Here is a 24,708-nt window from a genome sequence, read left to right as displayed (position 1 = left end):
GAAAGGGCAGCTTGTCATGCCTCGGATCGTTGCCAGTCCCGCATGGGCCCTGCTTCTGTATTGCTACAGTTCATTTGCCGGGTGCGTAACGTTTAATCAAACTTTCTTGGGTTGACGTGACTCTTGCGGGTTAACGAAAGCTCGTCGAACAAGTTAGAAGCAGACCTGTGGGGGAACCGGTCCTCCTTGAACCTCATGCACACATTTACCTTATCATTTTTACTGTTAGCACATTGATAACCTAAATCGGCGGCGGAGCTTGGGCCCTCCTTGGGCGGGAGCGGGACAACCATGGTGCGCGCAGCCGGCAACTAGCAAGAATTTGGTGTGTCATTATTGGTTGTAATTGACTGGATCCATACATGTGCTTGGTCGTGGTGTGCAGGGGCGCGATAAATCGCGTTCACCCTCGCGAAAGCACAAGGACAAGGAGAAGAAGGAAAAGAAGGAGAAGAAGGAACGGAAAGACCACGACCGTGACTACGATCGGGGCCACCGGGAGCGCTCGGCGGTAAGCAGGCCGGCCAGAACTCGTGTGCGCGTGCAGGGCATTCCGAATGGGCTCTCGTCTGCAACTTCCTGTGGCTGACTCTCTCTGCGCCCCACACAGGACCGCTATGAACGTCGTGACAGGCCTCGTGACGACTACGGAGGGCCGCCCCGCGACAGGTGCGCACCGTGCCAGGGCGCCGGGTTGGGTGCTGCCACCAGCGACGCACCTCCCCCTGCCGCGCCTGCCCGGCCGCCCCGCTTCAATGTTTCTTCCGTACACGCTACCGCACAATACACGCAGTGGACTATAACATGCCTTGGTATGCTCCTTTTATCGCCCTCAGGGACCGCTACCGCGACCACGGCCCGCCTCCGCCTGGCGACTACCGCGGAGGCGGGATTGACTTGCGGGGGCCGCCCGCCGACCGGGACTATGACCGGGACCGGGAGAGGGGCGACCGGGATCGCGAACGTGACCGCAGTGACAGGGATCGGGACCGCCACCGGGAGTCGGAGCGGAACGACCGCGGCGCCGGCGAGCGGCGCGGCCGCGGCGACGACGGTGATGATGGCGGAGAGCCGTCGTCGAAGCGGCGGCGGGAGGGCAGCGCGGCGCCGGGAGGCGCCGGCGCTGCGTCGGCGCCAGGCGGGCTGACGGGGGCGGCGGCGGCGGCGCTGGGCATGACGGCTGAGGCGGTGGCGGTGGCGGCGCGGCCGGGGCTCACAGCCGAGGTGAGCGGAGGGCCGGACGGCGGGTTGCAAAGCAAGGGCTGGGAGGTCAAGGGGGCTGGCAGGGCCTGCGGCAGTTGTGGCCGCGCTAAAGCTTGTGTGTGTCGTGGTGATAGCCGGTGATGGGACGGCCGTGCAAATGCTGGCGCCCGGCTGCTGAACGTGCTTTCGGCCGCGCGGTCTCCACGTAACTACAGAAGCGGGTCCACACGTGTGTGTGTGCGTGTGTGTGTGTGTGTGTGTGTGCGTGTCTGCAGGAGGCGGCGCAGCAGCGGCGTGACGCTGAGGCGGCGGTGCTGGAGCAGCAGGCGGAGCGGCGGCGCAAGGCGGTGGAGGAGTGGCGCAAGAAGCGGCTGGCGGACCAGGTGGGGACCGGCGGGGGAAGGTGCAGATACCAGCCCAAACTAAATGGAACCCCCGGAACCGGGGAGGGGGTTGTAGATACCAGCCCAAACTAAACCAAAACCAACGAAAACGGGAGTGCAGGCAGAGGCGTTAGTAGGGGGAAGGTGTAGACACCAACCCAAACTAAATGGAAGCCCCGGAACCGGGGGGGGGGCGGGCCGGTTCGGGGTCTAGGGGGTGGGCGGGGCTGGACTCCCGATGAAGCGACGGCCTGTGAAGCACTCATCACATGCAACCCTCAGCTTTCAGTGGCTTGGCTGGACAGGCCAGTGAGGCCGTAGCAACATCGGGAGGGATCACTAGGAAGGGACGCCGCGTGCACTCACGTGGGTGGCACAGCGTCGCAGCAGCCATCAGCCTGTGACAGAGTTGCATCAGCCCTATGCTACAACAGGTAGTTGCGGGTGAAGATACCGTATAACCTATATCAAGTGTCACAACCTGTGACTTGGCCTGAAGCCTTTCACTCATGGCATTCCTAACGTTAACCCTCTCGTCATAAGTCGTTTACATATCCTGGTTTGCGTTCTCGCCTCGCAGGGCATCGTGGAGCCCGAGGCCCAGCCGGAGGTGAAGGAGGAGCCGGTGGCGGGCGAGGCGCCCGGCGCAGCCGCCACCACCAGCAACGGCGGAGAGGGCGCAGCCGCGGCCGCCAGCAACGGCGACGCAACCGGCGGGGGCGGGCCGGAGGCTCAGCCCGGCGAGGAGGGCGGCGAGGCCGGCGCGGGGGCTTCCAAGCAGAAGCAGAAGGGCTGGTCGCTGGAGGATGATGATGAGGACAGCGATGACGGAGGCGGCGGCGGCGACCCAGATGAGGAGATGCCTGATGCGGACGGCGACGGGGACGGTGACGCATTGCGGCCGCCGCCCATGCTAGGTAAGCTCTGCAGCACAGCTGGTCCTATGTCATTGCACGGAAGCGGCCCCGAGCGTTGTACTTTGCTGACAGTAAATACTCTCCAGGACTACACACCAACGTGTACGGTGTTGTTGTATGTGCATTACAATGCTTTCACCAGTTGATTATGTTCAAATCTGCAGGCATGAAGAAGGAGCAGGAAGACGACGACGATGATGATCCGCTGGATGCATTCATGGGCGGCCTGGGGGCGGGTGGGGCTGGCAAGGGCCCGCGGCCCGTGGCAGGGCCCCGCCCCACGCCCGGAAAGCCCCTGCTAGGCGGCAAGTTCGGCGCGCCGGTGGGGCTCGGCGCCAAGAAGGGCTTTGTGTTTGCCACGCCTGGGGCAGCGGCGGCGTCGGGATCGGCGGCGGCAGGAGCGGGCGCGGCAGCACCTGCGGCGGCAGCGGCGAAGCCCGAGCCCCAGCCCGCGGCTGAGGCCGCAGGGGCTGGGGAGGGCGGCGCGGCGGCGGCAGCACCCGCCGCTGCCGCGGCAGCAAAGCCGCGGCGGAAGTGGGCGCCGGTCGAGCCAGGTGGGTGGGGTTTGGGCGTGGCACCTGTGCCGCCTCTGCAGCCATGCTGGTTGCGGCTTCCGCCGGCGCCGCGCCGCGCCCGACGCCTGCAAACGCTTGCTTGCACACCTTACCTGGCCTGCATGTGTGTGAAGCGATGCCGTTTTGCCGATGCTGATGCGGCGCCCTGCTCGCAGTGGCCAAAGCCGAGAACGGCGGCGGCGGCGACGACGACGAGGTGGACCCGCTGGACGCCTTCATGGCGGCGGAGGTGCTGCCGGAGGTGCACAAGCTGGCGGTGCAGGCGGCGCAGGCGGTGGAGGACGCGGCGGTGGCGGCGGCGGCGGCGGCGCGGGAGCCGTCGCCGGCGCCGGGCAGCGACGACATGGACGTGGACGGCGACGCAGCGGCGCAGGTGGGTCGGGCAGGGCTATGTGTTTGGGTGTGTGTGTGTGGCTTGTGCGCCACATGTCGTGATGGTGAAGACGTGGCCAACGCGATAGTATCTACCGTATCAACAGCAGCAGCAGTGCCGCCTGCAGAGCATTGTCACACTTGTATGTGTTTGACCACGATGCCGCAAACCGCGATCCGCAAACCACACGACGCAGGTCAAGCCGGACCCCGACCTCCCAGGTCCCAGCAGTCGCCTCTCGCCGCCGCCCGTGGCGGGCCCCTCCGCCCGCGTCAACGGCAACGTGGGCCCGGGCGCGGGGCCGCTGGGCGCGGCCGGGCGCGGCGGCTCGGCGGCTCGACGCAAGCCGCGCGCTGCGTTCAAGCGGCGTGCGGGCAGCAGCGACGAGTCCAGCAGCGACGGCAGCGACGAGGACAAGGACTCGGACGACATGGATGACGCGGTGGGTGGGGTCGGGTGGGGTGTGTGTGGGGGGGGCGGGGATGGTGATGGGGGTGGGGGGGGGGGGGGTGATGCCGGGTGCATTTGGTGGTTTGGCCCGGTGGTGTGGTGTGGTGCGGTGTGGTGGGGTGAGAAGGCATGGCCTGGGGTTTAGGAGCGTGGTGTTTGCACCGCTTGATAAGGTTGTGCAGGGGTTGTGCAGCGTGCAATGGCTATGCTGGCAGACGTCGGCACATCCACCCACCCACGGGGATGCAGCCACGGCGGCGTTCCGCTTAACCCCACTTGGCACTTGCACCTGAGCTCACAACGTAGCTCTGCTCCGCACCCCGCGTGCTCCACTCCCCCCTCGCCACCGTGCGCGGCCGCAGGAGTGGGCTCGGCTGGTGACTGCGGGCAAGCTGAGCAAGGGCGACAAGCTGGTGGCGGTGGACCACTCCACCATCGACTACCCGCCCTTCCGCAAGAACTTCTACATCGAGGTCACGGAGCTCACGCGGCTGTCGCCCGAGGAGCTGGCCGAGCTGCGGGCGGAGCTGGACGGTGCGTGCGGGGGGGGGGGGGGATTGTGGAGGCGGGCGGGTGGAAGGGCGGGTGGAAGGGTGGGTGGATGTGTGGGCGGGTGGGCGGGTGGGTGGGTGGGTGGGTGGGCGTGGGTGGGTGGGCGTGCTCGGGGGGGAGCGCGCCAGGGATGGATGCTCGTATCAGCAAGTCAGGGGACGCTACAAGCTTGGCGCAGCACGCATGTGCGTGGCTTTGCAGGACCGCAAGAGGGTGCACATACCTAACGTTTTGGCGCGGCCCCGCATGTGCTCGCACCCCACACCACCACCCTACACCGCAGGCATCAAGGTGCGCGGCAAGAACATTCCGGCGCCGGTGCGCTCCTGGACGCAGGCGGGGCTGTCCTCGCGCATCCTGGAGGTGCTCAAGAAGCGGGGCTTCGATCGGCCACTGCCCATCCAGGTGTGTGTGTGTGTGTGGGGGGGGGGGGGCGGGGCGCATCCGGGACCCCGGGAGTGTGAAGTGGTGTGGAGGGTTGAGAGTGAGGGCTGTGTGTCGTGCAGGAGAGGGGCCTCCCCGGGTGCCATGCGTGTACAGCCGCCGCAGCAGCGCTGCTCCACTTCACTGCCGCCGACCTCACGCCGCCCGGCAACTTCGCGCTTCGCCAACGCTATCCTCATCCCAATCGCTCCGTTCTTGAACGCATGACCGTATTGTGCCTACGCATCCCCACCCCCGCCGCCTTCACTTCTCAAAAAATCATGAATGCAACCCCCGCCGCCCTTCTGCTCAGGCGCAAGCGCTGCCCATCATCATGAGCGGCCGCGATTGCATCGGCATCGCCAAGACCGGCAGCGGCAAGACGGGCGCCTTCGTGTTGCCCATGATGCGTCACATCAAGGACCAGCGGCCACTGGAGCAGGTGCGTGTGTGTGCATGATTTCACAGCAACAGTACACGGGCTCTGCTGCTAGCACTGTGCCTACGCGCACTGCCGCCTGGCGTTACCCCCCACTTTATTCCCGGGTTCTGCTTGTTTCAACATTGCTCCTAGTCTCTGAAGACGCGCCTTGTGCGCGTTTGCCCTATCCACCATCAAACGCAACCCCAGGGCGACGGGCCGGTGGCGCTGGTGATTGCGCCCACACGCGAGCTCGTGGCGCAGATCGCCAAGGAGGCCAAGGCCTTCGCCAAGCCGCTGGGGCTCAACGCGCTGGCAGTGTTCGGCGGCTCGGGTGCGTTTGCCGGCCGCTTCTTTGCTTTCCTTCTCGGTTGCGGCCCCGTGCGGCATCGCGGGTTCTCGTGCACACACAATGGGGGCTAGGGAAGCGTTTCACGGCATGCATGGACAGCTGAACACGATAGAACCCACCCACCCCCCGTCCTCTAAACCCCTCCCACCCGCACCCACGCACCCATGCACGTCGCACCCACGTCGCACCCACACAAACCCGCCCAAACCCGCCCACACCCACGCAAACCCCCGCGCAAACCTCAGGCGTGGCCAACCAGATCACGGAGCTGAAGCGCGGCGTGGAGATCGTGGCCTGCACGCCCGGCCGCATGATCGATCTGTTGGTCACCTCCAACGGCAAGATCACCAACCTGCGCCGCGTGACCTACCTGGTGATGGACGAGGCGGACCGCATGTTTGACATGGGCTTCGAGCCGCAGATCAGCCGCATCATCCAGGTGGGTGCTTGTTCGCGTGTGCGCTTGCGCGTTCAACGGGTCTGGCCGCCGGGGCTAGGGCAAGGGCTAGGGCTAGGGCCGGAGGCGCCGATGGGGCTGGACGTGCATAGCTGGCTAAAGAGGTTCCACCTGGTAAAGGCCCTGAGCAAGTAGGCATGGCGCCCTGGCCCCACTCGTGCGCTGTTTATCACCATCCCTCCCCTCCCATTTCCCCCCTCCCAAATACGCGCCTACTATACTACTGTGCATGGCTACGCCTTCACTTCTCAAATAATCATGAGTGTAATCCCCTTTCCCCTCACCTCTACCCGCCCCCGCCGCCCCCCCCCCAGAACATCCGGCCCGACCGCCAGACGGTCATGTTCAGCGCGACCTTCCCGCGGGCCGTGGAGGCGCTGGCCAGGAAGGTGCTGCAAGACCCCGTGGAGATCCAGGTGCGCCCGGTGGAGTGTTACACTTGTGTGGCATTAGTATGAATAGTAAATGAAATTGTCGCCTGGGGGGGATATGCCCAAGCCCAACGAATTAGGAGAGGGGAGCTGGAGCACAGGGTTGTCGGAGGGGCAGTTCTTACGGGAGTCTGTTGCCACCAAGGCGTGGTAGTGGAGAACACCCAGCAGAACCGGGTGGGCCGTGCGTGCATGGCCGGAATGGCCGGGCGAAGGCTGGGGGCGCTGTGTGTGGGGCGCTGCCACCCTGGCCTGGACGTGTGCGTGCGCTTACCTGCGCCCGCCTGTCCGCTGTCTGCATCCTGTCAGTTCACCCCCAAACCCCGGGTCTCGGCCGATTTGGACTTGCCACCCCCACCCCACACCTTGACGCTCACCACCTCCTCGCTCTATTGCATTGGGTTTGGTTTAGTTTGGGCTGGTATCTACAACCCCACCCTGGCCTTGCTCTCCGCACTCCCGCGCTGCAACAGGTGGGCGGCCGCAGTGTGGTGAACGACAGCATCACGCAGTGGGTGGAGCTGCGGCCGGAGAAGGAGCGCTTCCACCGCCTGCTGGAGATCCTGGGCGAGTGGTACGAGCGAGGCAAGCTGCTCATATTCGTGGACAAGCAGGAGAGCTGCGACAACCTGTTCCGGTGAGCCCGGGGGGGGAGGGGTTGTAGATACCAGCCCAAACGCAACCAGGCCAAGGTAAAACGAGCGGGGCACAGGCCGAGGCGACAGCTGGGGCGGGGTTATGGAAAATGAACCCGTGCGTGCGCACTGGGCGGTGTGGGGCAAGGTCATTTTGGGCGGGAGCGCTTGTGTGTCTGAGTCAAGCGAGTTGGTGCCAATGTTTGATTGGGGCAGCGGATGGAGGGGGGGAGTGTGACAGGCGGAAGGCTTCGCGCAGCAATGCGCGCACGGCACCCACCCGCCACGCCTTCCTTCCTGCAACCATTTTAACGGCGTGCCCCAACGGTAACTGACGAATGGTCAACGACTTGCCCCCAAACCACCATACCCCGCAGCGACCTGCTGCGCTACGGCTACCCCTGCCTGTCGCTGCACGGCGGCAAGGACCAGTCCGATCGCGAGTCCACCATCGCCGACTTCAAGGGAGCCGTGTGCAACATCCTGGTCGCCACATCCATCGCGGCTCGCGGGCTTGACGTCAAGGTCGGCAGAGCACGCGTGGATCGGGCGTTCCGTAAGGATTCTGTAGGAGCGTTCTCAAGTCAGCGATGTCCTACTCTCTCGATGCACCCACATGCCGGCGCGTTCTGTGCGCTGAAACAGACTGACCTTTTGTCTATGCCAATGCGTGTGTGTGCGTGTGTGTCCTCGCGATCAGGATCTGGTGCTGGTGGTGAACTACGATGTGCCCAACCACCACGAGGACTATGTGCACAGGTGTGTGTGTGGGGGGGTGCAAGGATGTTTGGAGAAGCGGTACAGGGTGCACTGAAGACTGATGGGGGGCGCACCGGAAGTTTCAGCAGGGCGCGGGTAACGGAAACACGACACAGTGGGCGACCGCAGCCGCCCATTGCCCCCTGAGCCACGGCTGGACACTGACTAGTCCACCGCCTTCCACGCGCACCCCGACGCCCCTGCAGAGTGGGCCGCACCGGGCGCGCAGGCGCCAAGGGAACCGCCATCACCTTCATCTCGGAGGAGGAGGAGCGCTACGCACCGGACCTGGTCAAGGCGCTGCGGGAGAGCGGCGCACCCGTGCCACAGGACCTGCAGGTGCGTGCGGCCGTGGATACACGTTTTTTCGGGGGGGGCTAAAGTACGGTATGTGCCCGAGCGCAACGAATTAGTCCCATGATGAGGGGGGTTTGGGCGGTTGGGCAGCTTGGGCTGGGTGGTTGTGCGGGGTGAGGTGACTGCGGTGCATCGTGTCATGTCCGCGTGTGGAGGGCTTGTCACACACGCCTCAGCTGTTTGGGGTGGAGGTGCTGGCGGCAGGGGGGGTCGTTGGATTTTGTGTGTACAACCGGGGGCATAAAAGAGGCTGCAAGTGCACGTGCTGCTCGTGCCGTGACACTCACACCCCACGAACCCAAATTGTCGCAGGCGTTGGCAGACTCGTTCAACACCAAGCACAAGGCCGGCCTGGTCAAGGTGCGTGTGGGTCGGCCTTAGCCTTTCGGCTTGGGTTGTCGCGTGATAGCACCACAAGGGGGGCCTTTTCCTCGTGCTTTTCAACACAAGGAGGGCTGTCGTGTTGGACGTGGCTTGGGGCTCATCACGCCGAGCTCACTGAGTCCTTGAGCCATGAGTCCCACACTGCGGGCCTGTGTGCCTCGTCCTAGCTACACATAGGGTCGTCGGCCTCACCGCACCCAAAGCACGCACTCGCACCCTAGCCAAGACCCTAGCGCGCACCCGAGTCTAAATCCGCACCCCACGCCTCATGCTTCCTCCCTGCCTCCTGCCCACGCCCGTATTGCCACTCGATTGCTCCTCACAGGCCCACGGCAGCGGGTACGGCGGCAGCGGCTTCAAGTTTGACACCAACGAGGAGGAGCGGCACCGCACTGACAAGAAGGCAAAGGCAAAGGCCATGGGCCTGGAGGTGGAGGGCGAGGACGAGGCGGAGGAGGCGGCACTGGACGCGGCAGTGGCGTCGCTGGACGCGGTAAGTAGGTTGGGGGAAGGAGGCAGGCTTGAGGGCGCTTGAGGAGGGCAGGGGCGCGGAAGAGGGCAACGGCTTCTTTATGGACTATGTGTTGCAAGCATAGGAAGGTCGTGTGAGTAGCCCATTGCGTGATGCCACACGATGCTGATTTGGGTGTATACCGCATCCGCTTTGTTACACACACACTGTCTTTGCGCAATGCTTTCCTTGTGCTCTTTAACACACACACACACAGACACACACACAAACACACACACGCTCCCACAAACACACACAGGACGACATCCGGCCCAAGTCCGCGGCGAATGCCAACACGGGCTCGGCCGCCGCACCGCTCAACCCGGCCGACTCGGTGTCCGCAGTGGTGGCGGCGGCGCGCGAGAAGCTGGCGGAAGCTGCCAAGGCCGGCCTCATCCAGGTCCCAGCCGCAGCAGCAGCGGGCGCCATGGGCCCGCCGGGCGCCGCAGGCGCTGGCGCCGCCGCGCCCGGCGCTGCCGCGGCCGCCGTGGCGGCGGCGGCGGCGGCCGCCGCCGCCGCCAACCCGCTCCTGGCGGCGGCGCAGCAGGTGGCTGCGAAGCTCACCATGCAGGTCACGGCGGGCCTGCCGCCGTCGGCGACAGGGCCATCACCACAGCCCATGTCTACCGCCACGCCGGCGGCGCCGGGCATGCCTTCCATCTCCGCGGACGCGTTGGCGCGCGCCGCCGCCATCGCCGCCAAGTTCGGCGGCACCATCGCGCTCCCCGGAATGAGCGCCGGCGGCGGCGGCGCTGGCGGCGCCGCCGGCCGTACGGCTCCGGGCGCGCCCGCCGGCGGCTTTGAGGCGGAGCTGGAGATCAACGACTTCCCGCAGCACGCGCGCTGGAAGATCACGCACCGCGAGACCATGAATCAGATCAACGAGCTGACGGGCGCGGCGCTGACAGTGCGCGGCACGTACGTGCAGCCCGGGCGGCCGGTGCCGGAAGGTGCGTCTGGTTTGGGGCAGAAGTGGTGCCGCGTGCCGAATAGGGGGGTGCGGGGATGCGGGGGCGCAGCGTACGTTGGTTGCGCAGCAGCCGGCGTGATGTTGCGTCCGTGTGTGTGTGCAGTAGTTTCGTGCCCTCGCCGAGAGTAGCATCGTGGCACAGCGCCAGCATGTGAAAACGCTGCTCCGCACGCGCATCACTTTTGCCTTGCCTACGCCCCTCGCAGGCGAGCGCAAGCTGTTCCTGCTCATTGAGGGCCCCACGGAGCAGCACGTCAAGAAAGCCAAGGCGGAGATCAAGAAGATTCTGGAGGAGACGACCGAGAAGATCATGCGGAGAGACGCGCCCGCGGCAGGGCGCTACAGCGTTATGTGAGACGTCGGCGGCGGCGAGCAAGGGGCGTCAGGGCGGTCACTAGGCGGCTGTATGAGTCTAGGACGGAGCTGGACTTGACTTCTGTATGGGGCGTTGGTGGCGTGTGGAAGCGGGTGGCTGCATGGAAAGCAGCATGAGCAGGTATGCGGGCAGGCAGGGTGGTTGAGCGGGGTAGACTGATGCATCTCATGCATTACGGTAGACAGGGTCCCGGAGGCGGAAGGTAGAGTCCATGGCGTGCATTGGGAAGCGCCCAGGGGCAAAAGCCACCATGCAATGAAGTCGGGCAGCGGATGTCAGGGATCCCTCGGAGTCGGGCGCTGCAGGGACGGCACTGCGCAGGTGGGGACGGACTTCCAATGCGGCTTGATGAGAACTACAAAAGCGTACAAAAGCGTGTGGGTGGGGACGTGGGTTGCACTTCTGGAAAGCTCAATGATAGCATCATGGGCTACAGCAAGCTGCCACGTCCATTGGTTGAACATTGTTGCACACAGGACAACAGGCTGGAACAGGTGAGCCGTCCCACTATAGGACAGCGCACCCCACGGCCGCAGGGCTCACTACTAAAGCGAGCCCTCGTGGGGCAGCTGGTCGCGATTGCTCCAGCCTCAGACTGTTCATCTGGGGAGTATGGGGCTGGGTATTATGGACAGGCTGGGGCCGCTGGGCAAGTATGAATGCGACATTCCGGAGAATCCGGACAGTCCGACCCAGCTAGACTCAGCAAGGGTGCCCAGCCTGGCCCGTGGCGTGGCCCAGCACCCAGGTTCAGGAGGGACCATCTCCGGCCTCAAGGGAAACCGCCCTAGCCCAGTTGGCTGACCTTCACCAAATCGTGCACTATTTCTGGCAATATGGATGCGAGATTACAAAGAAGGGACAGTCCGACAAGCGGGGGCAAATATGGGTATGGGGGCTATCATTGCGGAGAATGAGGACCACTAGTCAACGGCGCCAAAAACAACTGCGGATGATGAGGTTCGAACTCATGACCTTAGGATATCCCACCCGATCAGTGGTCATATTTGCATATGAGACCTACGCGCTAACCAGCTGCGCCACATCCGCTTTGGGGGATGACTAATTTGTCAATCAGGACTTACAGATAGGTACTTGCGTCACCGGCTGTGAGGTCGTGGGTGTCAAGGTTTTGGCCATGTTTGCAGGGAGTGAACCCGCGAACCCGGGAAGGGAACATTCACACGTGCCAACCACATCGGCAGCGGACTGGGGCCTGCGAACGCCACTGCAGTTGCAACCCCAAAGAGAGTCCGCGCAACAGACAACCTCGTCATGACTCCAGAGTCCAGGTGTAGAACCGAGTGTAAGCCGCCAACGCAGCGCCCCAACACAGAACTCAATACTGTCACCTTGAGGGGTGCGGAGCGGCCAACCCCTTAACAATGAACTTGCTTTGCGTCAAGGAAGCCTGGTAGGTTCCGCATGAACATTCCTTGTTGGGTCCACCCGTGCACCACATTTGTCGGCCTGGTGTGCCTGCTGACTGCCTTCCGTCTACCACACACCACGCTTCATTGATCCTGCACAGCCGCCCGCATTCTTCAGGCAACGCACACCGCCCGGCTCAATTTGCTTGAACTGTGTCACCCCCGCGCAGTCAACTGAACACCTCACTTCCACACAGTACGCGGATGCCCGATAGCGCGCATGGACAGCACGCCGCACGATTCTAGTCTCATCGCACAGTGGTCTCATGCGCGCCCAGCCAACACCAACGGCAGAGACCCAGGTAGAAGTGCTGCGCAACGCCACCTCACCTTATTCGCCGCCCGCATGAGGCGGCCAAATGGATGCGGATGTTACAGAGGGGACAGTCCCAGACAGGCCAAATGGACACACATAAAATCATGGTACAAGCGGCGGCGCGGTGCTGGCGCCGCCTTTCCGTCTCATAATGGTTACAGGCTCTACCACGAGAGACGCGGCGGAAACAATTGCCCCACGTGTGAGGGATTGGCACGGCCATTACACACCCACTTGCATGGCCTGCCTCGCCTAAGGGACTCGCCGCGCCGAGGGACTAGTCGAGGTAGAAGAGCGTCACGATCTTCTTCATCTCCTTGGCCTCCTGGCAGGTTTCGAGCAGTAACCGACTGTCGTGGAAGGCGAAGCACACCACCTGCTGAATGTGCGAGATGATCTTGCGGTTGCAGATCCTGCACCGTGTCAAAAGCGCGTACATCGGGCAAGGGGCATCAGTAACCCAATGCAAAATGCATGGCACGCCGAAGAGCAGCCCGCGTTATACACCGAGCGCCGTGCCCACGCCCCTTCCCCTCTCATCCGACTACAGACCGGCGCCTGCCAACGCCGCCTTGTACGCGCTGCCACTGCCCGCCCGTCACGCGCTCTGCCGCCTGCCGCCACCTGCCACACACGCCTGCCGCCTGCCACACGCACCCCACAGCGGCCCCTCATCGCCCCTCCTCCCGCCCTCCGGTCAGCTGACCTGGACGCCTCCATGAGCGGCAGGTGGTCGTTCTGCGGCATCTCCTGCAGGTTGGCCACCTGGGTGCGGGGTGCGGTGGGGTGGGGTGGGGCTACATTCATGGATCATGATGTAGTAGGCAGTCTCTATCTGGTGATGATCCTCTTGGATCGGTTTCTGCCAGGTTCCTTGAGATCCAGCTTGGCTGGTCACATTGTAACAATAACTTTTTTTTAATGATGAGTTAAGGAAGTGGTAGACGGTAGACCATCTTGGGGAAGTGCAATCGTTACCGACCGTAGCGTGGGGCGGGGGTGGGGGTGTGAGGGGGTAGCCGTTCATAAAGAACGGAGTGAGTGGGGAATAGGTCCGGGCATGTGGAGGTCCTTAGGCAACGGCGTTGGGGCTTGGGAGGCGGTGACATGTCGCGATTGAGTACGTGGTCGCCAAGTTGGGGTGATGTGGGGCCGCTAGCTGCCCATGGTGCTGCTGCCCATGGCGGCGCCCGGCTCGGCGGGCGGGGGTGCGGGCAGCGCAGTGCCTAACCGCCTCCCGGGCTTCCATCGCCGTACAGACCGCTCGCCCCGCGGGCTGCATGCCACTTCCTTCGCACGCTGTACAATGCGGCTCCCCCCATAGGCCACGCTCTCCTCCTCGCTATTTGCATTGGGTTCGTTCTAGCTTGGGCTGGTATCTACAACCCGCCCCCCGGCTTCGCACCCACACCATCCATGACACACGCCTGCCGAACCACCTCAATGCCGCTGTTCTCCCCCTTCCCCCGCCGCACACAATAGCACCAAGCCCTCGCGCTCGCCCGCCCGCCCGCCCGCCCACCTGCGATAAGAGCTCCTGCGACTCGTAGGGCTGCTTGCTGAGGCTCTGCGGCAGCAGCACCGTCAGCTTGTCCGGGCAGTTGGCGCGCAGGGCGCCCTTGATCACGGCCGCGTTGGTTCCCGTGGCGCCCGAGGTGAAGATGTGGTTGCCCTGGAGGGCCGGGGGCGCGGGATGAGGAGCAATTGCGGGATGAGCGGGTGGGGTTGGCGCATGCATGCATGGCGTGGTGCAGGAGGGTGCAGGACGCGCTGCACGTGCAGCCCGGTGCGGCCAGGCCAGGCGCCAGCTGGCGTGTGCCAGCTGGCGCAAACGGTGTGAGGCTGTACATGCAACGTGTGCTGCGTGCGCGTGCAACCCAAAGCAGTTTTCCATAACGCGTGATTATAAGGCCATGTAGCTCGGAGGCATGCAACAACCCTGAGCCCCGTCAGCGTGATGGCCGCAAGAACGAAACCCTACTTGAGTGGGAAGGCACAGAGCCCCACCTCCCGTGAGCCGCACCCTTTAGCTGGCCGCCCTCCTGCCTCCGTGTGCCCTATGATTGCCGCCTAGGCATCTCCCCAGGTCATGTCCGCCTCCAGAGCGCGAGGCCTTGGGCCGCACTGGGCCTGCCTCACCGTGGATGCGTATGCGTACGCGAGGATCTCCACGAGCTTTTGGTGTGTGACACCCATGTTGCGAGTCCCGAAGAATCCGAGGTTTTTAGGGCCATCGCTTTGCTGGATGGCCAGCAGTTCCTGTGCGTGCAAGCGTCCAGTGCAACATGCGATGCTGACGATGACACCCGCAAACTGGCACCGTTGCAAGGCGAGTGCAAATTTTTGAGCTATTATCATCAGATCAGCCCAGAAGTCCCTGGCCGGTCTTACCGAGAGGTAGTCCAGGTCCGAAACGCTCTTCGTCGGTGCATCCAGCACGGCACTCCGGAGGTCCCTGCTGTCCTTTGGGTTGAATACACTATCTGCTTGGTTCGGCAGCTTCATGGCACGAATGATAGGCAAACCCGAGTTCCCGCCGGATGGCCCTGGCGCGCCACTGGCCGACGCGTGCAGTGCAACGCATGGCCTAATTCTCGATCGGGAGCGGCAGACCAAGTCATGGTGCATGCGCCCACTGCGGCCGGGCGTCGCGAGGGAGCGCATGGCCTACACTAAACGAGCGCCGTTGGGAAACGCGTCTGCAATGCTGTTTCTTCTTATGGATGGCGCGAAATCAGATTGTAGGTGTCACTGTGACCTTGTGCATACAAGCCTTCCGAAGAGGGGAAGCCTCGGTCCCTTTGGTGGTTGGCGCCCGGTGCATCCCCATCCCGTGCCGTGCAAAGCCCCATACTGCATCTGGCCCCAGACCATCGACCGCGCGGTCAGCTCAGCCGCAATGAAAGGGACTCAGCAGCATGGGTGGGTCGCAAAGCGGCGTCGCACGCCGATAGACCTCGGGGAGGCGTGCGCACTGATGTGACGGATGTGAACGCCCGGCTCAGTCCATGGTCTTGACGGGAGCAGTGCTGCTGCACAGGAATCCAGGAGCGACTCTGCATGTCGTGGAGAGGAGAGGAGAGACTTGACCCTCGAGTACTGCTGGAATGGGCAGGGTATGAGGGGCGGGGATACGATGTGCATACACGGGGGAGGGAAACCGACACAGATCACAAGCGCGACCAGCAGCCTTTGTGCTCTCTGCTGGTGTTATGGAAATATAAGCTGCAGCCAATGCCAGTTACCCTTGGCTTGGACACCGACATTCTATCAGCGCTATTTTATAATCGCACATGCTCGCGGCGTTGGTTGCCCTTGTTGCCTATTGTGCTTGTATACCGTTGCATTTGGCGTTTGAGTAGACCGTAAAGTTCGGCCATGGTGCCCTGCAACACCTCCGTCGCATGTGACCTCCGACGAACTCGAGGCGCTCTGTAGGCCACCATGAGCAGCGCTTGGGAGAGTGGCAAAGACGCTGCAGTGCGCGAGTGCTTGCTGCGCGCTTGCCAGCGTTCCAGAGAGCGCGCCGAGCCCCCCATTGTGAGCAGCGTGCCTTGTTGCTTCCTGCCGCCTGTTCTTTCATCGCCCTCCCCCCCCCCAAACACACCCACCCACCCATCCCTCAGGTCAACAAGGCAACCTTCCGTTGGCCCGTTGCAGCGCCGGTGCCAGCAGGTGAGGCCAGCAGGACTGGGGACTCGGCCGCCGCCTCCCCAATATTTCTAAGGCCCCCCCAATCCCAGGGTCGCTACTGCCAGTAATAAACCCATCATACCACGTGACGTGAGCCCAATCTACGACTGTAAACCTCGGTAAATGCCTGACGTTTGCAGGCATCGAGGTGGAGGAGTACGAGTACTATGTCGAGCCTGGGTCCCAGGGCTGGGTGCCGCTGCGAATTGTCAGACCGGCAGAGCCCGCCGCGGCGGGGGCTGCTACTGCCGCCGCAGGAGCCACCACATCCATCGCGGCGGCAGTAGCAGCGGCCGAAGCCGCCGAGGCGGCTGACGCCGCGGAGGCAGCAGCGGAGGCAGCGGATGAGGCCGCTGATGGCGAGGAAGCAGCGGGGGATGCGGAGGGTGACTGTGGGGAGGAGCATGAGGGCAACGGGGGACCAGACCGTGACGCCGGCATGGGCAGGGTTGACGGCGGCGCCGGGGAGGCGGCGCCCAAGCTCCGGCGGCGGCGCAGCAAGTGGATGCCGCCGCCGCCAATGATCCGGCGGCCGGTGGTCATCTTCATGCATGCCACGGGTGCGTGTCGCGCCGTTTCAGGGGGGGGGGGGATGTGGCATGCAGTTATGGGGTTACGGGGTAACGGCCGCAGAAGTCGGTCCCGTCTGGTGGCCGTACGCCAGGTTTCGGGCAACAAACCCGTGCGCGTGTGGGGGTGACAGGAGCTGAGGACGGGAGCAATGCAACGGGGACGGAGCTGAGTAGGGCAGCCGGCGTGTCTGCACACGCGTAACCGCACCACCTTTCCGCAGGTACCGTGTATGCGCCCTTTGCAAATACGCTACCCAGCCACCCACCCAAAGCCTTCCTGCTTCCTCTTCCTCTCACCACGCCTGGCCCAGGTGAGGGCATGGACCACGTGCGGGCCAAGCAGGAGTTGTATGCGCGCATGGGCTACCTCACGGCCGCCATCGATGCTCGGTACCACGGCCAGCGCGCCGCCGTCCCGGCAGACCTGGCGGCGGCGGTTGACGCAGCCGCCAGCGCCGCCGGCCCTGCCGCCGTGTCGCACATGCTGTCGGGCGGCGGCGGCGCCAGCCTCAGCGGCGGCGCGGCGGCGGATGAGGACGCGGCGGCGGCGGCGGCGGCTAAGGCGGCGAAGCTGAAGGCGGCGGCGGCGGCGTCGACTTCCGTTATGGCGGCGGTGAAGGGGCTGGATGCAAAGACGCTTTCGGCTCTGGAGCGGGCGGATGCGGCGGCGGGCCTGGCGCCTGGCGGCAGCTTCCTCAGCGGCTTCCCCGCCGGCGCCGGCTTTGGGGCAGGGCCGGCGGCTGCGCCGGCGGCGGGCAGGTCACACACCCCGGGAGCGAGCAGCGAGTCGGGTGCGGGGGCGGACGCGGGCAGCGCACGTGCCCTTGGCGCGCATGAGGCGGCTGCGGCTGCAGAGACGGCGCGGCGGGATGCGGCGCGGCGGGCGGCGCATACACGGTTCCTGGACGCCTGGATTGGCGCGGCGGCGGAGTTCCGGGCGCGGCGCGGCGCCGCCGCCACCGCCGCCGCGCTGGCCACGGCGCCGCCGCCCGAGCCGGCGGCCAGTGCTGGCGGCGGCGGTGGGAGTGCGGGCCGGCCCGCGGGGGCGGCGGCGGCGGCGGCGCGGGGCCGCGGCCCGGCGGCGGCGGCGGCGGCGGGTGACCGGCTGACGCCGCGCAATGTGTATGAGATGGCGCTGGTGGCGGCGTGGCGTGGCTCCGGGGAGCGGCCGTTCTTGCTGGACACGGTGTGTTGAGGGCTGCAGTCGGCATGTGCGGGCAACAGGGGAATCCCTCCTCCACAAACCATGCATGCGTGCAAGCCTCCCCTCCGTTCCTCCACTCCCCGCTCCGCGCTCCCCGCTCCTCCCCGAATGCTCGTTGCCGCCGTGCCTGCCCGGCCCTGTCGCCTCTCTCACTCACTCACTCACTCACTCACACATACACACACACTGTCTTTGCGCAACGTTTTCCTTGTGCTCTTTAACACACACACATATACACACACACAGGTGTGGGATGTGTTGGTGCTGCTGGACATCCTGGTGCGCCGCCGCGACGTGGACCCCACCCGCATCGGCATGACCGGTGAGGCCGGAGCCTGAGCCGCACACACGGACGCGGCCCGCGGCATGCGGGGCTTGGGCTTGGGCGGGGCCTGGGGCGGGGGCTGGGGCGAGGCCGGGGGCGGGGGCGTGTGGGGCCCTCTCGGCCACACCGACCCGCTGAATGCCTGTGGCTGGCAGTGGTGATGAGCGCTGCGGCCCTGCCCAGCCCAAACACCGGGCGGCGCGTGGGCTATCGGCGGCTTGGGCTGTCCTACCCATGCACCCGCCCACACCCGCTGCCTGCTCACCAGCCCCACCACCTTTCACCACCACCACCACCATCACCATCACTCTCCCCCCCCCACACACACACACACACACAAACTGCGCGCTCTCCTCCGGCCTCAGGCGTGTCGCTGGGCGGCATGTTCACATGGCTCACGGCGGCGGCCGACCCGCGCGTGGCGGTGGCGGCGCCAGTCATGGGCGTGCAGGCCTTCGGCTGGGCGCTGGGGGCGGGCGCCTGGGGAGCACGTGTGGACTCCATTCCGCTAGTGTTTGAGGTGGCGGCGGATGACCTGGCGGCGGCGGAAAAGGAAAAGGCAAAGGAAAAGGAGCAGCGGCAGGGCGGGCATGCGGCTCCGACTGGGGTTGCCGTGGGAGCAGAAGGGGTGCAGGGCAACGGCGGAGGCGCCGCGGACGCCGCGTCTGGGCGGGGCAAGGTAGGTAGCGCTCGCGCGCGGTGTGGCGTGTGTGTTTCAGAGCAAACGCGATGCATGCATTTTGTGCGAATTGTATGTGTGTATGTCGGTTGCTCTGTTCCATGATGTTATGTGCACAGCGGCGGTCCTCCCTCAACGCCGTCGTGTCGCACACCCTCTTGCCGCCTCTGCCTGTGCCTGTGTGTGTGCAGGTCACTGCTGACGTGGTGCGGGCGGTGTGGGACAAACTGCTACCGGGTGAGCCAAACCGAATTGCGGCACCTCCCACATGGGTGCTCCTCCTTTTCCGCGGTGTCGTATGACGTCAGGATACGCAGCTGCGGCCTTTCGGCTGCTGCCCACGCAGCCCTCAACCACCACTGCTGCTCCATCTCCTCGGCCTTGGCCGCCCTTGGTCATAAAATCCACCGCACCGCACCGCACCGCGCTGCCCCGCCCTGCCGACCCGCCTCTTCCCCGCTCCCCCCTGTCCCGCGCTGCCCCGCCTAACCCTTGCAGGCCTGCTCACGGACTTTGACGGCCCGGGCTCGCTGCCGCTCATCCCGCTGCGGCCGCTGCTGGTGGCCACGGGGGAGTTGGACCCGCGCTGCCCCCTGCCCGGCGTGGAGCTCGCAGTGGGCGCGGCACGTGCCAGGTGCGGCGGCACACCGCCAGCCGCATGGGTGTTTGGGAGTGGGCCATGCCGATGCCCTTGCATGCCGCGATTGGTGCTTGTGTGCGTGTGTGCGTGTGCGCGCCCCGGTCCCCTGCCTCCTCCGCCCGTCTGCTGCCCAGTCGGGCTCAAGTTTCCTCCTCCCCACACCTCAGGTACGAGGCGTGGGCCAAACACCTGCGGGCCCAGGCCAAGCGTGCCGCGGACCTGGAGGAGGGCTTGCGGGCGCTGGCCGCGACCGAGTCCACATATGCGGCCGAGCGCGCGGCGGCGGACGACGCAGAGGAGGAGGCCGCGGCGGCGGCAGTCGAGGCGGCGGCGGGAGTGGCAGCGGAGCCGGCGGCGGAGCAGTCGACGGCGTCCGCCGCCGGGGCGGCGCGGGCGCCTCTGTCGGCACAGGGCAGCAGCAGTAGCAGCGCCGGCGGCGCCGCAGGCAGGGCGACGGCGGGCGGGGTGCAGAGGGAGGCATCGAGCATGCGGGCGGAAGCGAGCAGGGCGTCCGTGGGGAGGCAGGCGCCCGCAGCTGAGCGGTCAGAGGCAGCAGAGGCGACCCCGGCTTCGGCTTCCACAGATGCCGCCGCCACGGAGGCAGAGGCAGTAGCCGCGCCGCCATTGGAGGGTGCTGCGGCAGCTGTGTCATTGGACGGGGAGGCTGTAGCGGACGGCGGCGAGGCTGCAGCCGGCGCAGATGGCGACGCCGCCGCCATTGACGCCGCTGCATCTGATGCTGGTCTTGTGCGGGAGGCCTCGCTCTCATCGCGCTTCGTGGTCCCGCCCTGTACCTCGGATGCGGATTGGGAGACTCTGGATGCAAGGCGCAAGGCGGTGCGTGCAGCTGCCAGGGCGCTGCAGGCGCAGCAGGCAGCGGAGGCGGCGGCGCGGGCGGCGGCGGAGGCCGCGCAGGCAGCGGACGCGCGCATGGCGAACGCCACAGCGGCGGCGATGGCGTCACGGGCAGCGACGCGGGCTGCTGAAGCGGCGGCGTGGGCGGCAGCCGAAGAGGGCGGCGACGGTGGCAAGGCCGCAGCTGCATCAGCCGGTGAGGAGGGCGTGGAGGACCCTGCCGCGGCGGCTGAGGCGGCTGCCGCCGCCGCGCAGGCGGCGGCTGAGGCCGCCGCTGCGGCTCAGCGCGCGGCGCAGGCGGCTGTGGAGGCGGCGGCGGCGGCCGCCGTGATGTCGGCCGCGGCCGCGGAGACCGCTGCGGAGATGGCAGCGGTGGTGGCGGCGGAGGCGTCTGCCCTGTTTGAGGAGGCGTCCAGGTTGGAGCAGGAGGCGGTGGACGCGATGGTGGGTGAGAGGCTGATGCTGGTGGTGGAGGTGGGCGTGGGGCACACGGAGACGGCTGGCATGCAGCGGGCGGTGGAGGGCTGGATGCACCGCCACCTGCTGTGGCCGTGGAAGGCGGAGCAGCAGGCGGCTGCGAAGAAGGCGGCGGCGAAGGCGGCGGCAGCAGCGGCGGTGGCTGGAGCAGAGGCTTCGGCTGGGGTTGCGGAGGAGGAAAGCCGTGTTAGCGATGGCGCTAGCGATGGCACAAGATGAGAGCGCCGAACGGCGCCGCACCTGGGTTTAAGCTGCATTCACGAGGGCGTGGAGGATCAGTGCGTGTTGGGGGCGGTGGGACTCGGCCAGAAGCAGTATGTTGTACTGTGCGCGGGGAAACCATCCTGCTGTCACCTTGCAGGTCACGTGGCCCCAACCTGCAACGGTTGGATTATTAGGTTACGCGGCGGACTGTTGTCGACGCCGACATGTTGTTACTGAATTCACGTACAGTCGAAAGGCTCAATGCTGAGTTTCAGACCGCCGGACTATTGGCCTGCAACCCTTGGACGTCATGTTGTTGATGAAGTCTTCACTTGCAGTACTCGAAGTGGCTTGCGCGCACGTGTGGGAAATGGGCATGCACATGTCAAGTGGGGATGAGTGCCTGATGCGCTACGCTAGTGGGTGAGCGTGTTCGGCTCCCTCGTTCCCACCGATTCCCACCGATCCCCACCATTCCCCACCAGCGCCACTGACGGCCCCCGTTTCCAACACCCCCCAGATAGCCGTAATAATCAGTAAGCGTTCGTTCCATCCATGGCATCCGGGACCCCCAGTCCATGTCGTTCGAAACTGCGGCACCCTTGCGCAACGTTAGCCACCTGCGCGATCATGCCCGCCCAGTCCCACCCCGCCTCTTTAAACTCAGTAACTTCAGAACCCCCGAGCTCAAACCAACCCCCCTCATACACGTTCCTGTGCGGCTGTGCAGGGCTGTGCGCTGTGTACATGCTCTGGCCCTGCATGCTGCACATGCCTAACGTCTGATGTGCGGCGGCCGGAGGGATCTTTTATTCTACAGTAGAGCTGGCAAGCAACAGGCCCAACACACTCAGTCAGCCATACAAGTTAGCTCAGCAAACAAAAGAGTGCGTGCGGACCACATCCACGCCGCCAGCACGTACCACCACAATGCGCACATGACAAAGAAGGGGATTGGGTGCCTGTCCCCAGCTGTTTCTCATTCCCGCCCTGTCATCAACATGCTCGCCCGTGTGCATTCATCACATGCCATGCGCACAATTTCACAGAAATGCACGTCGTTTCTTCACATAAGCCATGCATGCCAACACATATCGACATCCTGCCTTGCTACGGTTCGCATGTGTGGGAAAGGAAGCATTCGCTACTATCAAAACGGGGGGATGTGCACGCGTGCACATTCGCACAGACTCCCCCCCAAAAACACACGCACATGCCGCAAAACACACGCGTGCTCGGGCATGTACGGCAGTCCGGCTTTGTTTGATAAACCAAGCCCCGCAATCGCGCCCATGCAACGTGTCCGATGAATGAACGCACGGCGATAGCCACTGGCGTGGCAGCAATTTGAGCGAGCCCCGTCATCATCAGGAGCCACTTTGCCGCACCAGCAGCTCATCAACAACATCATGGGACCCGATTGCGGTATGATAAGAAAGCTGCCATCCCTCTTATCCACTGTGCACCGCGGCGCTTGCTGATTAGGCGGCCCACTTATTGACGTGCGTTGCGGAACTAATGCGTACGTATACCAGAGCGGAAGGCGGAGTGGGCTTGCAGCAGGCGGCACGAGAGCAGGCAGTCAGTTGCGCAAGTTGCGAAATCACATGTTACCTCGTAACCGACGGTAAACGCTGTGGACGGTCAGGCCCATGGCTGGCTGACTTCCATGGCTTGTTCAGGGAGGCGTACAGGGAGCGGGCGTTGTGCCAGCAGTTGGCGCCGGTGGTCTTGACCGTACGGACCTGCAGGAAGTACGACGGCTTGGTGCCGTCCACCTGCGTGGATGGGGCGCGATGGCGGGTTGGGGGGAGCGTCAGTTATCAGCCCACATCGAAAGGGAAGGCAAGGTGCGGAGCGAGCTACAGGGCCCCGGGGCGGGCAACACACCACGAGTGCAGGCGTGCAGCGGGGCACGTGTGGAACGGCGAGCCGCGATCCAGGCGAGGCCGCAAGGATGGGGATCTACAGCAAGCAGAGGGTGCTGGTACGCAAAGCACGCAGCAGGCACCCACAGCACGCAGCAACAGCGGCCGGCGGCCTTCCTACACGGCAGGGAGCCGCATGCATCGCACACGCACCACGTCGTAGGGCAGGCCGCTGCCCAGCAGGGGGTTGGGCGAGCCGTACAGATCGGTCCAGCCATTGAAGATTTCCTGCGGTGATGGGAAGACGCACACGTATTGCATTGTTTGAAACGCTAGCAGCCATTAAAACGAAAGTTGGCTAGCACACACATGCTTGAGGCCTGCTAGCTGACGGACTGAAGCCCTAGAAGCTCCCTTCACTATTAGAAACCCGCCCGCTACCCTACCCGCCGCATCGGGCCTTGCACACAGACGCCGGCCTTGCCCAGCCCCCTCGGCCCCTCCCCTCTGCCTTCCATCCACGACATCACGAGCCCGGCCGTGGGCCCGGCACCAACCAGCTCGCTCGCTCGCTAGCTAGCTAGCTGACAAGCAACAGACTGATGAAACTCACCTCAGGGACGATGGCCTTGCTGCCGGTGCCGCCGTTGGTGGTGTACCAGTCGGCCAGCTTGGCGAACGTTGCGAGGTAGCCGGAGTTGAACTCGGCAGCCGGGCCCACCCCAGCCACCCAAGCGCCACCGCCGGGCTCACCGCCACCACCGCCAAGCTGGCCTCCTGCAGCCAGAGAGCTGCTCGCACGCCCAGCAGCGCCGCAGGTAGCTTCAGCCACCGAAGCCGACGGCCGCCGCCCAGCCGGCGGCAGCAGGAACCAGCCCGCAGGCCAGAGCCCGCGGCCCCGACAGCGCGGGTGTCCGCGCGCTTGGTGGCAGGGGCCTCTCGAGGCCGTCGGCCTCAAGAGGGCTACGCCACCCCAAAGCCAATCGCGGATCCACCAGCATGATGGTGGCAGGCCCGCCGGCATCGCCAGGAGGCGTTGGAAGTGGTGGCGCCCCCGGGAGCGGCGGTGGCGCCCCCGGGAGCGGCGGCGGCAGTGGAAGCAGTGGCGCCGCGGGAAGCAGCAGCGCCGGCGGAAGTGGCGGCGGCGGTGGAAGCGGCCGTACCCCGCCCATTCTGTGACTTTGGCACCCTTACACATGGCTCACACGCCGCCGACTCCGTTGATAGAGCAGCAGCAGGCAGCAGCGGGCGATGTGAGTGAGTATTGCAGGCGGTCCCTTACCGGGTTCATGGGTCACTCCCCTGACCATCACACCTGCTAGATGGCAGAAAAGCTGTCCTCATGTCGGTCAAGGCGGACGTCCGATAAACATATAAGCAAGAAAAAGAGATGTGGCGCATTGTTGCGATCGCCAACTGACACGACCCGCAGATTGACCGGCACCTGGGACTTCCTCATAGGAGCGTGCGCCTATCACCCGGCGCATCTACGCACCCTACCTAACCCCGGTGGGATTGCCGTGTCCGGCGCCACTCCGCTCTGAGGCAGCCCTGGTGCTGCCGGTCTACCTGCAACGCATGCATGTATCCCTGGAGGGTCACGTGCCACGCAGGTGGTGAGCTCGATGCCGGCTGGCTGTGCGCAGAGCGCGTTGGGGCCCACCAGTCCCCCATGACCTAGCTCAGACACGCCGCACAAAACCCTGTCCCCTTGTCATTACCCCAATGCCTGTGTTTTCCGCTTGTTAAGGAGCTGCCATTGCTCTCCTTGCAAACCGAGGTTGCCACCGAGCATTGCCAAGGTCCTCCAACAATCGCTTCACGGAGGGTTTCCGGAGGCCGCTTGCCCAATTGCATGTTACTGCTAGCAAACAATTTATAGGGCATGTGTAGGTAGCCTATGTGCCATGATCGGC

General features: G+C 65.0%; 4 protein-coding genes across 4 annotated transcripts; 2 read left to right on the top strand and 2 right to left on the bottom strand.

Moving 5' to 3' along the window:
• The first annotated feature begins 95 nt into the window (after positions 1–95).
• On the top strand, positions 96–11,041 carry CHLRE_16g676400v5 (uncharacterized protein). The gene is made up of 23 exons (XM_043071297.1): positions 96–294; positions 386–511; positions 611–669; positions 837–1,224; positions 1,479–1,586; positions 2,167–2,503; positions 2,668–3,057; positions 3,234–3,451; positions 3,648–3,893; positions 4,264–4,435; positions 4,737–4,858; positions 5,190–5,318; positions 5,508–5,631; positions 5,895–6,088; positions 6,421–6,522; positions 7,011–7,174; positions 7,550–7,697; positions 7,873–7,931; positions 8,138–8,270; positions 8,601–8,648; positions 8,998–9,165; positions 9,443–10,133; positions 10,360–11,041. The coding sequence occupies exons 1-23, from the start codon at positions 292–294 to the stop codon at positions 10,506–10,508; spliced, it is 4,278 nt and encodes a 1,425-aa protein (XP_042916088.1). The 5' UTR covers positions 96–291; the 3' UTR covers positions 10,509–11,041.
• A 324-nt stretch (positions 11,042–11,365) lies between these two features.
• Positions 11,366–15,045, bottom strand: CHLRE_16g676450v5 (uncharacterized protein). Its single transcript, XM_001695898.2, has 5 exons — positions 14,667–15,045; positions 14,415–14,534; positions 13,798–13,947; positions 12,982–13,040; positions 11,366–12,688 (listed from the first exon to the last, which is right to left on the bottom strand). The coding sequence occupies exons 1-5, from the start codon at positions 14,778–14,780 to the stop codon at positions 12,553–12,555; spliced, it is 579 nt and encodes a 192-aa protein (XP_001695950.2). The 5' UTR covers positions 14,781–15,045; the 3' UTR covers positions 11,366–12,552.
• Positions 15,046–15,493: 448 nt separating this feature from the next.
• On the top strand, positions 15,494–21,379 carry CHLRE_16g676500v5 (uncharacterized protein). Its single transcript, XM_043071300.1, has 9 exons — positions 15,494–15,815; positions 15,902–15,950; positions 16,109–16,528; positions 16,852–17,726; positions 17,991–18,066; positions 18,435–18,748; positions 18,940–18,985; positions 19,247–19,382; positions 19,556–21,379. Exons 1-9 carry the CDS (start codon positions 15,720–15,722, stop codon positions 20,937–20,939), a joined length of 3,396 nt encoding a protein of 1,131 aa, XP_042916087.1. The 5' UTR covers positions 15,494–15,719; the 3' UTR covers positions 20,940–21,379.
• A 72-nt stretch (positions 21,380–21,451) lies between these two features.
• Positions 21,452–24,683, bottom strand: CHLRE_16g676537v5 (uncharacterized protein). Its single transcript, XM_043071303.1, has 3 exons — positions 23,406–24,683; positions 23,006–23,080; positions 21,452–22,702 (listed from the first exon to the last, which is right to left on the bottom strand). The coding sequence occupies exons 1-3, from the start codon at positions 23,988–23,990 to the stop codon at positions 22,535–22,537; spliced, it is 828 nt and encodes a 275-aa protein (XP_042916086.1). The 5' UTR covers positions 23,991–24,683; the 3' UTR covers positions 21,452–22,534.
• Positions 24,684–24,708: the final 25 nt, after the last annotated feature.

The sequence above is a fragment of the Chlamydomonas reinhardtii genome, chromosome 16 (assembly GCF_000002595.2).
Source record: "Chlamydomonas reinhardtii strain CC-503 cw92 mt+ chromosome 16, whole genome shotgun sequence".
In the NCBI taxonomy this organism is placed as follows: Eukaryota; Viridiplantae; Chlorophyta; class Chlorophyceae; order Chlamydomonadales; family Chlamydomonadaceae; genus Chlamydomonas; species Chlamydomonas reinhardtii.
The sequence above is the reverse complement of the archived record's forward strand: the minus strand, read 5'-3'. Positions and strand labels throughout refer to the sequence as shown.